The following is a 12,809-nucleotide window of genomic DNA, read 5'->3' as shown; positions in this document are numbered from 1 at the left end:
GGAAGTGAGTGGGCACCTGACCAAAAGAGCCAATGGGAGGGCTAGAACTTTTTAAAATTGGGAAAACTTCCATTTTCAAAACTTCAGCTGTGAAAAGCTGAAGGCCAGGTATGAAAATAATCAGAATCATACCTAGAAATTGCTTATTTGGAAACCCAGATATGTAAGTAGATCAGAAAATGTGTAGGAAGACGTGATTAGGTTTGTTTATTTCTTAGGCTTATGGACTCCTATGTGCTAACCCCAAATGCTTTTGTTTTGCTTGTAACCTTTACGCTGGACCTCAAGAAGGTTATTCTTGACGTTTAATTTTTGTAAGTGAGTTTTTAAAATCTAGCAAAAGCCTATATTCCAGATGTATTTTCTTTTTAATAAAATTTAACTTTTTTAAGAACAGGATTGGATTTTTGGTGTCCTAGGAGGTTTGTGCATATGTTGTTTAATTAGCTGGTGGCAACAGCTGATTTCCTTTGTTTTCTTTCTCAGCTCTTCCCCAGAAGAGGGGGTGAAAGGGCTTGAGGGTACCCCACAGGAAGGAATTCCCAAGTGCTCTTTCCTAGTTTCTCAAAAGGGGGAGGAAGGGGTGCACTTGGGTGGTGGCAGCATCTACACATCCTAGGTCAGAGAGAAGCTGTGACCTTGGGAGTTTAATACCAGCCTGGAGTGGCCAGTATTAAGTTTTAGAATACTTGTGGGCCCTCACCATCTGCACTCAAAGTGCCAGAGTGGGAAATCAGCCCTGACCCCCCACATACAGGTGATTGCAGAAATAATGAGGACACGGCTTAGCAGTGGGGATAGTCACACCCAAGCCAGGCTACCAAAGGTGCTCAGATCTAGGTACCAACAACTTGTATTAACTGTGTAGAGTAGACATAGTTGCAGAGAGACTGCAACCAGTAGGAGTTCACAGAAGAGGAGCTCAATACCTTGAGGTTCATAGAAGTTTGACCAAAAAGTGTCAGCAGGGCTAAAGTTAGAAAGTAGCCAGCAAGAAGAGGCCTCATCTTAAACAGGAAAGAAAGAGTTGCTGCCATTAAAATGGGATGAAAGGAGGGCAAATGGGACAGGCAAGGTGGAAGGTCTCAATGCACCACATTACAGACACTGGGGCTAGAGTCAGTCCCAATCATGACTCCATGGCACCAAACTATTCATCAAATGGCAATGAGCACTATTGCTGCACTGATATGTGCTGATGCACCCATTATTGAGGTGATGCTTTTTTACTTGTGTCTGCCTTTATATTTTGGCATAGAAGCTATGGTGGATGACTTGATACCAGGTATTACCCAGGAGCAAAAGATAAAGATATTTGTCTGTCTCTCAACTGGTTCAAGGTAAAAAAATCTCAAACGTAACTCGCCTCCTCATGAGTAATGGCCTCACCACAAACACAGCTGGCACTGCCAGGCTGGTCTGTGTTGAACTACTGAAAGAGCTTCAACTTGGCTTTTTCAAATTCCCCAGTGAAGTGCAGGTATGTGAGAGAATAATAAGACCAGAAGTTCTCAGGCAAGATTTGCTAATCTTAGGAACTCCACACCAGTCAAAGATTCACAAGATTTTAAATGTGGCAGAACACAAAAATTTCTATCAATATTTATAAAACCCAAACCTCACCAGCAGGACATTGTATATAACAGGAAACTGAAGGGGAAAGTCAGTTCTTCTTTCTAAATACAAAGTTAAGTGCTGTTACACACTTATTAAAAAGAAAAGCCAAATGCCACTCACCAGGATAGACTTCATCAATAGCTAGCTGTGTCTGTGTAGTTTTGTTAGAATGCAAGCTCCACGAAGCACAGTGTGCCACCTTCTGGGTTTTCTACAGTGCTGAGCTCATTGCCAGCACATAACTGTTATGATAATAGAAGCCCCTAGCAGATGCTTCAAGGCTCAAGACCTAAAAGCTATACCACTATTAGAAGCTCCAGGCTCATGTGAGACACCAAGGATGGAGATCTGCAGAGGGAATTTTTTTGAAGAAGAGTAGATAAGAACAACATTGGTCAGAGCCATTATCTTCATCTTGGCGAAAGGATCAGCTATCAGCAGGTACATAAATCAAGTAACTAGCTATCAGCAAATCACTAATAGCAAGGTCTTTAGCTACTTTCCGGTTTCAGCATATGGGAACCTTAGACCACTTAACCACTTAGGTAGGACATACAGCATCTCAAGCAATACTTTCTCTTAACTTTATGTGTAATTAGTAGCTGTTTTATGAAGGTTCAAAATGAGATGGACTCCCTCATAGACTGGAAAAGTTCTTATCAGCCAAGCTCACCTGCTTCCACCTCTTTTTCACTCACTGAAAATTATGCTGGAAATTTAAAAGGCTATTTCTACAATGATAACAAATTCCCTGTGAAGCACATGTTGTCCAAAAGGGCTCAAGGAAGGCAACAGAACCCCTTACCTTTCTCCTTAGACTGCAAAGAAAAGGATTCCTCACAGTTCCCGCTGCAGTACAGTAGAATCAATGAACTTGACCTGATTTACTGATCCAAGCGTTCCTTTAAGTAATAATTTCTTACCTCTAATCCATGTATTAGGGGAAAGGGCATTGAAAAAGCCAATCACAGAATAGTGCAAGAACGTTTATATACTATAAGACAACACATTACAGTTACAGCCCTGACAGTAAGTGAAAGGGTTTTTCAATGGGATCAGCAATGTAGTCATTAAAGAAATGGTGAGGGGAGAGACCTTACCTGCTGCTCCTTCATCTTGGCAGCACCAAGCTCTGACAGAGAGACCGTTAGCTTTTCTTGCTGTTCAGATAGATACTTCTGATATAGACTCAGAAGTTCCTGGCATTCTCTGTACTGCTGCTGCAGAGGTGAGAGAGCAAGTTAAGGGAAAAAAAATATTCTGTATTGAAAAGTAAAAATCAAACCAATACCAATTTATTCTGTGTAAATCTGTTTTTGTCCTGTGGTAACTGAAGCCATAAAATGCAGAGTTCAGAGAAAGACACACCATGTGAGCATGGAGTGTGGGGGGGAAGGGAGGGTGGAGATGGATGGTTACTATGGATGTGCCTAAAGGGAAATGAAAAGACCAAGCACAAGTGCAATCTTATCCCCCACCCATAAGACAGAGACAAAGGACCTTCTCCAAGTTTACAAACACTTGAAGGGGCTGAGTACAGGAGGTAGGTTATGATATTTCAGTTAGCACAGTTACAGCCCTCTTTGCATATGTGGTCCTATTTGTATTCAACTAAGGAGGATAGTGCTAATAGTTTAATTATCAATAGCCAACTGGGTAAATATTCCACTTTTTAAGTACAGCTATGGATTTGGTGCCCACATACTCAATTTGAACTACTGATGGATCATAAACACCACCACAGTTGCAGGACTACAGGCCTTTCAGAGACCAGCAATGATTTTTGGATTGTTATCTGGAGAAGCAGCAAACTGTGGTATTTGCAAGGGTATTAGCTATAGTGTCCTGCCTTGCTTGCAGGACTGAAATTCCAAAAGGAGATAAATCTGCTCTTCACCTGTCATTGTGTAATTCCCTCCCTTGCTCATTTAGCATGGTAAACCATTTATGCTCCCCCCTCATTCCACCCCTCCCCGATTTCAATTATGCATGCGGCTCAGCTAAGGGCTCAATGTCCAAAAAGATTACTCTGAATAAATACTTTAACAACAAGTCATTACAATTAAGGTAGGGAACAAAAACTTCTTCAAATATATAAAATGGTGTTGAGTTACAGATTTCCTTAACATTTTTATGATCTAATCATCGCTTCTGGGCAAATTCGTGTTGCAATCATTTTTGCCAATCATGGCTGCATAAATAACTCGCCGCTTTGTTATTCCCCATTACGATCCTTTAAAAAAAAAAAAAAAGAGCCAAAAATGGGATGAGCAAAGCTTTTTGGGGACAGAGCAGAAGGGAGGTGATTAAGATCTAATGCTAAAGTAATAAGGAGAGCTTCTAAAACACCTTTGCTCAGCATCTTGTGATAAAGGCGGGTACAAACAATGGTCTAAATAAGCTAATTGCTTTTTCTAGTCAATCTGTCTGAAGCCTGAGCGGTTTTACGTTTTTGTGCATTTTGTCAGAGAGTACCAAAAGGCTGAAGTGATTTGTGGTGGTCTCAGGAGTCTCTGCCAGCTATGATGTATATAAAAGGAATTTTTTATTCCGGCTGTAACCATAGGCAGTAATGTTTATAGTAGGTGAACATATTAGCCTGGACGCAGGGCATGAATTTTACTGTAGAAAAAGCCAGTACATTTATACGGCCTAAGAGTTAAATGTCAGTATCTGAAGACAAATTATAAGCAAATTCATTTAAACCCATGTTATGTGGCAGAATATAAAAACAGACAATCCTATCTTTATCAATTGTTTATGTCTCTCTTAATTCACTCCACTTCCAACAGCCCCACCCTCATACAACAGGACTTTACCCCACTATCTACCCACCGCTGTTCCCTATCTATGTGGGTGAGTGGAATGTATACCCTAATGGGCTTTGGGGTACACACATAGTTGGGGCATATCTATTCTTGTTCTTGCCAGTGCAATATACATAGTTCTGTATTTCAAACATGAAAATTATACAGTCAGAGTCACACCCAATGAAATTAATACAGTGCGAATGCATTACACCTGAGGGCCCCAAACTCTGCTCCATGGGCCACTGGCTACCTTGAAGCTTGCTGTGCACGTGATGATGCCTCTTCTTGCTTCTAGCTGCTCAATTTAATTAAAAGAGAGCTGAAAACATGACTTGCTTCCCTAACATTACTTCTACACATCAGCAATGGCTGGCATTGTCGAAAGGATATTGTGCGTTCACAACTGGCAGGGGTGATGGTTTGCATGAGCATGAAAGATCGGAGAGAAGTCCATGAGACTTTTTCCCTTTTTAAATATGGTTCACATTGTGACAGTGGTTAGGAATCCCTGCATTAGAAGATAAAACCTTGTTCATTCACACAATACTAGGGACATTCATTGTAAAGTAACAAGTAAGCAATCAAACAAAAAAGGTATAATATATCACAAAGTGTTCTCTGTTCATTCATTTAGACAAATGTAGCTTAGTTTTAGCTATGATGATACTTCTTACTAAGCTAGTTCATTTACTGCTGTATAATTTTCTAAGACGCAAGCCTTAATATGAGATATTACTCTTCCACTCTATTAAATCTTTACTAAATGTGGGGAAAGAGCACCTTACTTTGTAGGAATTAACAAGATTCTACTCCATACACGTTCAATTGGGAATGATACAATGTTGATACAATATTGATGAGGAGGCTATAAGTACCTGTATAGACACACCGGCTGATGAAATGCTTTCACAATCTGCTTTGAAGAAACTCACAAATTTCATGGAGGGGAAAAAAATAAATCTATAGGACTACAAATCCTAGAATTGAAACATAGCTAAATGCTCAAATAAGGTCACATCTCTAAGAGTTCAAGAGTCCAAATACTGGATTAACAAGATATTAATTATCTGATTACAGCTGTTTAGGATTTCACTGAACTATATTCTCATTTGTTGCATGAAAAATTAACACTTGAATTACTGTAATTTGCTACACACAAAAAAGTTTGTTAATGCAGTATTAAGCTTGTACAGTAACAAGAGACTCATAAGAAGTCAGGAAATGCAAAAGTTCAGGTTTTAACAGCAATATTAATTCACCATGCTGCATATCCCATCTATTTTATAGGATTCATTTAGTGAAACAATAGATTAAAGTCACAGATACAGAGTTCATATATAGCTCTGAGAAGCAAAAACCTTGCTCTGAGAGGTTTGTCTTGGAGAGCTGGGATTGCCCAAGCAGCAGGTGCTACTAGCATTATGCTTGTGGGGGCCAGAAGCAGACATACTTCCATAGGCACAAGGGGCGGGGGGGGGAGGAAGAGGGGGTGAGTGAACTGGGTAATATGGTGGCCGTTAATGTATGCTCCCCCCAGCACTGCCCTTCAGCTGCAAACTGACATACAGGATTGGGGCAGGACCATGGCTACTGCCCACCGCTCCAACTTGCCCCTTCTGGGGCATTTAGGATTGTTAGCAGTAGTAGCAGCCCCCTCATGAGTTTACAAGTATAAGCAGCTGTATTATAACTACCAGTTTCCCATTAGTCAGGGAGTCAAGGGCCCTCCACCGCATCCCACTATCGGAGACAGAATTTGGTCCTTAGGAAAAAATAATAGCAAATACCACACATCTACACGGTAGGCATGTTAGCATTTACTTGACTTTTTGTAATGTTCACAGTGCAAACTAATGTTGCAACGACACAGGGTTTCCCTCCCCCTGGCTCGCCCTTCCTCATTTAATTTCCTAACATTTGGTTCGTTTGTTTTTAATTGAAAACCTGGGGGTTCTACCAGGGGCTCCCCCAGAAATTTTTCCCATAGTACGCACAACTGAACCGCTAGTTTAACTTCACATGGAGCCACCAAGGTCTGGCCCGGCTGCCCCTCCGTCGAGAGGACAAATTTCAGTGAGTGGCATTGTGACTTGGCGTACGGCGTTGCAGAGCCACTCAGGTTTAGCACAATGGCCTCTCCGCCATGGTGGAAGGGCTACTGGGCCAAATTTCAGCCACTCAGTTTGGGGGGCTTCTCAAACAGGGGCCAAAGGCAAACTGCCCGTTTCCCCACTCCCCAGGTGATGCTGCCCTTGCCAATGGTATCCACCACACATATGGTGTATACAGCTATGGGCACCACTGGGTTCTTTGACTTACAGAGCCTACTTCCTCCATCAGCTTCCCCAGTAAAGCTTTTCATTTCTGCATATTCACCTGTGCAATGCTCAAAAACAATCAACCAGTGCATCGTTCTCTAACCGTACCCACTGCTTTACAACTTGAACAAACCAAGAACCAACGTGATGTGGCTTCATCTACTCACACATGAAAAGCCACATGCACAATACCAGCAGTTTATTTTTTATAAACAAGCATGTAGAAAAAACATTAAAATCTACACCAAAGTGTTCTAAGATTCTAAGCAAGGGTAAGGCTGTGTCTAAATTGCACCATGGTGCAACATAGGGGGTGTGAATTTCAGAGCTCACCAAAATGTTGCACTCTGCCCTCTGTGGTTACTGCTGGCATGAACTAAAAGCTACCTAGTTTGCGTTAACATCATCTTCCTTCAAACAGGACTATGTTAACAGAAACTAGGTACCTTTTAGTTCACACCAGCAGGGCCCACACAAGGCAGTAAGAGGGCAAATTGTGGTACACTCTGCAATTTCCCCCTCCCTCACATAGTCCACAATGCAACACAGTGTAGATAAGACCTAAATTTAATTAGAAGATCACACTGCTCTTTAACGATTCAGTTTATTATAACAACTTGTATTTAAAATATAAGCACTACATAGATTTATATCCTCCTCCGGCCCCCTGTTCAGTTCACCTCAGAACAACAGGAACAATATGAATGCATTGCCACAAAGCGGAGTCTGGCCACAACACATGCTTCTTGGGCCTTCAAAATTACACCACAAAAAATGTGCCTTAAACCTATGTGAATTATTGTTCTGTGAAAAGGTGAAGCCTGGTTACTTCCACATAGCTTTATTACCTAAGTTCTGAAGATGCCGTGAAGACTGAAGTTAATAAAATGTTTTATGAACAACTTCACTTCACTGGTTCTTATATAAATGAGCTTATGTGGACTGTCTGGCACAATCAGGTTAAGAACCTGCTAGGGAAATTTCTGCATATCCATTTTTCAATATATTAAAAAGGTTCTGGGGCAGGCGTTAATACTGATGCAAGAGTATTCAGTTCAAGTCAAAACTTCCTTGGGACTTGAGATCTTCAGGAAACAAGTATTTGAAAGCACTATGAAGGAGCAAGGTAAGTATAATAATATAGTTCTATGCTCTCAAATGTGAAGCCCAAGAGACATGTTTTCATTCACACTTGACTATTTTAATGCTATTAACCAGTAGCTGGTAAATTAATCCAAGATGCAGAAGTAAAAGAGAAAGACACATAAGGAAAAAGGTCACAATGCCCACAAAAGTTAAGAATCGCACTCCTGTTTGAAGCATCATCATCATGTTATTGAATGATATACCTCTCATATAAAGGAACTGCTAATACATTCCCATTCTGTTTGAAGGGAAATTAAATTTACATTCTTTGGGAATATGGTATCATAATTAGTTCATGACTTGATTACACTTTGAAGTGAGCCAAGACTGCATATGGCGCATACAAATTAGTTAAGTTATGGTTACCTACCTTAAGCAAAAGCTACAGCATTCAGAACAAAGTTAGGGACTAGGCTAGGGTAGTCCTTTTGAGCTTTCAGACAGCAAATGTAAGATATCTGATTCAAATCTCTTCTGTTCCCATCTGGCATCAATAAGTCCAGAGTAACTTAAACATGCAGTTTCCATCTCCACCCATACCACCTGCACAGTAATTGTTAAAATTGATTTAAAAAGCAATGACAAGCACTAAACTTCCTATACTGGTCAAAGTACCAATATGATTTATTTCTACAAATAAGATGAAAATTACAGGAGCTAGTGACAGAGCTACATGAGCTAGTATTTGCAGCTACCAAGCCACTTTATTCTGCTTAGTCAATGGCTTTCCTGAGTATACATTTAAAATAAATTTGAAAACACTGAGATAACACAATAGAATGTAGGGCCTCTGAAAACTGGTCAAACCAAAAGTCACTACAGCAAGACTAAAGGAACAGACTAAGAGCTTTCAAAGTTAAAATTAATTCCTCATAGTATGTGAACACTATTAACCCACAGAAGTCTGGGTTATTTTACCTCAAAGTTCTTACTACGGACTAATGAGTTTCTTAATCTGAAAAAGCAGAAACTTCAGTAGCTAGTTTGTTCAAGCAAGGAGCTCAGAACTGGGCCCCTATGTCTTAAAAATTATCATTGCTGGATGTGCCAATTAAGCTAGACAGCTTGCCTTCGGTGGGTTCCTGTCCAAAGGTGGGTAAAGACACAACACACCACTTTTCATTCCATGTGAAATGCACACATGCTCCAGCACCCATATAATAAGCATGAATAAAAATAAAAATAAACAAAAAAATTAAAAAACTGCTCACACAACTTTCCCCTGGGGAGAGAAAGAATGAATCAAACACAATAGATACTAGTTAAGTTGCTTAATGCACAAGTAAAAGGTGCTCAGATATCACGGTGATAGACACAATATAAGAACTGAATAAACAGAATACACACAATACAAAACATTATTCTTTATAAGAAATTGCTAGTTCCAGCACATACAGCAATAGGGTTTTATTCTTGGTTTAAAAATTGTGATGGTATAGAATGTTCAAACAAGGGTCAGAAGAGAGAGAGAGAGAGAGATGAGATCACACATGGGTCCATTAAGGAAGCTTTGCCAAAATCCATATTGATTTTAGGAATATGCAAATTTCCTTTAGCATTTCCTTGGGTGGTGCAGCCATTATCTGAGTTGAGTGGATGCAGTTTCTCTTGGAATGGTCAAGAACTGTATTACTTATGCATTTGGCCATCGTAACTGTTAGATGTATGATCCTTCTGATGGGGAGCCTTGAGGATTTAGTAGTACATGATTTCTCCCCAGTAATACTCACAGCATCTGTGAAGGGCTGCACATATTTAATCGTGCGCAGTAAAAAAGTAAATTCAACCTGTGCTGTGTTGGAAGAATACAAAGCCAAAGAGAGTACTACACCTCCCACTACCAAAAAAAAAAATCCAACAAAAAACCATGCTGTTTTTTCCTTTTACATATTTAGAGTGCAAAATTAAAACAAATAAAAGGAACACTGCATAATTTAGCTGTCATTTTCTATCAAATTGCTCATAATTGTAACCATAAAATGATAATATTCTACCATATGTGCATCTGCAAAAGATGACAAAACCACTGGTCAGCTCCACAGTGAAGAAAAATAAACCTAACACTCCCCCTAGTGGTCATTGATGGGGATTGCAATAGCCTAACATTTTATAGAGCCACAGCATTCTTCCTAAATTTAAAGAAGAGAGCAACTGTCAAACCTGGAGGTTAATTTTGTCATATAGAAGGGTCTAGCAATTCATTCTGAAACATGCAAATCAACTGTGTAATCCTACTGATACCATTCTTCCTAAAAGGAGTCCCCTTTATTCACATTCATTCATGGTATTACATAAAATGCTTATCTCCAGAAATGCTCAGTGTTTATTTGGAGACCTTTGTGAGAATTTAAAAACCTTTGATAGTAGCAACTATTACTGTTTACATTAAAGCTATTAGTCAGACCAATACTACTTGACACTCAAACAACTGTGTTCTTTTCTCTACTTTGACAACAGACCTCCTTTAAGGAGTCTGAGGGGGGAAAAGATGGTTTTAGCCTGTGGGGAAAATGAGGTATCTTATACAGCAGAGGGATGCTCAGCCTGTTCCATCAAGGCACATTAACGGGAGTTATTTAACAGGATAAAGTATGAACTGGGTGGCAGCTGTTTGGAGGACAGGGTGGGGGGCTATGAGGAGATGAGAAAGACACCAGGGGTGTAAAACCTGAACTGACTCAAGACAGAGCTACAGGACCTCCATCTGAATTAAAAAGCATACATATTAAATTAAAAGGGCGGCTGCTTTTCAGAGAATGAGAATGTAAGCCCACAAAACATCCTCTCATTTTATAACAAAGCTAACCAGGTTTGGTCCTGGTTAGTACTGGAATGGGTGACCACCAGGGAATACTTAGCGTTCTAAGTCTTGTTGCTTCCTTGTGAGAAACAATCATCACTCTTCACAATTCTACATATTTGATGCCTCTGGCTGAAACCTTCTCTTCTGGACCTCAAATAGGAATAATATGGAGAGAAAAGCAGATTCTCCTTAAGCCACATGGCAGCTCCACTGCGCTCAGATACAAAGGTTTCCGGTTCAATTCCTTGCTGCAGCTGAGTCCTCAACAATCAGAATAAATCATGTTTGTTGTCACCTCCCTCAGTTGCCTTTTTGCAGCCTGCATTGCCTGCATCAGGCTTGGCTGGTGTGAATTATTTTCAGAATGCACTTAAAGTGTATCATTCCCCATCTGTAAAATGGGCATCTGAGCCCCCCTATGTCTTGTGATCCTTGGATGAAAAACACGAAGGCTTGTTGCTGGACAAGGATGAGGAGAAAGAAAAGCTCAATACACCAGGAAGTCTTGCCCTTCTTGTGGTACTGTTTCCATGTGTGAAATAACAGCCTGCATGCTGTTCTCATTATAACTATACAGAATCATAGATCTTTCTAGCTAATTTTTTTTTCCTTTTAGAACTATTGCTATTTTGACAGCTTTTCTAACCTTGTTAGAACACAATCTGCTAGCAACACTGTCGATGAGGGAAATGCAAGGCACTCTCTTCTGAAAGGCAGTCGAGGTCAAATCAACAAATTCTGTACAAGTATTATTACTAATTTTAATTTTTTAAAACAAAAATCTTGTGTGGTAGAGAGTCACTTTTCTGTCATGTGTGTCAGCTGCATCTCTGTAATTTAGATGAGTATTTCAGAATGACAAAGGCTTCAGAAAGTTAGTGCTTTCTTCTAGAAACTGGCCTCAAATGCACCACGCTGAGACGTGCTGGTTACACTGAACTGAAGCCAATGAAGAAAAGATTTAATAACAGTCTCATTATAAGGTTCATTGTTGTAGGACTACTTAATATACAAGATTAACACATCTTATCTCCCAGTTTCACTGAAACCTATTATACCCCTCATTAATACATGCACATTGCTACATCATTTACAAAGCCAAGCTCTCAAACAGTATTGTCTGAAAGAGGGTGTGTTCTGCTGCTTTTACTAGTGCTATTCTCTCTCCAAGCAACCACTGTGCACTAATATGAACCCTAGAGCTCAGAATGCAAGACTTTGTTTAGAGAAACTATGCAGTTCTCTTTAGAGCTGAGAATTAAAAAGACAACCTGTTTTCCTTCACTCGGATTTAGCTATCTGTATTTCAGTTCCTCTAGTTCCAGATCGAGAAGGGGACACACCTTTCCACTAGCTAGCACAGACAAGCAGAACCATCGCCACCAAAATCTGAAGACATTCTGGTGTTCTCTGTTCCCTTGTGATTCAAGATTACTAAGGAGATTAAAGAAACAGAACAAAGAATCATTATTAATCATGTAAAGAAAACTTCTAGAAATATTTTATCTCCAGTAAGGCCCAGAAATAGATCTCGCACGCACACACAAAAACAAACCCTTGAGTGCTAAATATAAAACTCACAAATGTTCACCTGCAAATGTTAAGTGGGACGGTCTCCAAACTGGTGTACCTCAAGTACAGACACTAAGCTTAGATAGAAAAAAAACACTACTAACATCCAAACACTACTGTTTGGACTGTAAGCTCAAGGCAGGAATTGCCTTTTGTTAGTATAGCACCTAGCATAATGGGACCCAGATAGTTACAGGGGCTTTGGGGCATTCACACAATGCAATAAAGAAAGAAAATCTGTTTCACAATAAAACTCTCGCAGGAAGCTGGGTACTGGAAAGAGTCTTTTCTAAGGGGGGTGGGGGAAATCTACAGCCTATAATATACCTTGGAAGTGAATGGTGTCTGACAAATGAACTAAATTCCCACCCAGCCCCCACCCCAAGCCTGAACTCTCCAAAGCCACATTATCCAATGACAGGGGTTCTAAATTGAAGTGAAGTACTGGGATTTGTAGTGTCCCCAAGTACAGCTGGCTTAGTCTATGCAGCATCTAGTTTAGAGCCATCCTGGGGTCACCCAGATAACTCTTCATAGATTATC

At 40.1% G+C, this 12,809-nt stretch overlaps 1 protein-coding gene across 2 annotated transcripts in view; it reads right to left on the bottom strand.

The window, feature by feature from the left end:
- Positions 1-12,809, bottom strand: part of KIAA1328 — a 268,352-nt gene that overhangs the window by 154,894 nt on the left and 100,649 nt on the right. For both annotated transcript variants that reach the window (XM_084628573.1, XM_084628572.1), the window contains exon 6: positions 2,718-2,845. In XM_084628573.1, the coding sequence (XP_084484699.1) occupies positions 2,718-2,845 (128 nt within the window). The remainder of the gene's footprint in view (positions 1-2,717; positions 2,846-12,809) is intronic.

Source organism: Lepidochelys olivacea, assembly GCF_965140295.1.
Source record: "Lepidochelys olivacea isolate rLepOli2 genome assembly, chromosome: 5".
In the NCBI taxonomy this organism is placed as follows: Eukaryota; Metazoa; Chordata; order Testudines; family Cheloniidae; genus Lepidochelys; species Lepidochelys olivacea.
The sequence above is the reverse complement of the archived record's forward strand: the minus strand, read 5'-3'. Positions and strand labels throughout refer to the sequence as shown.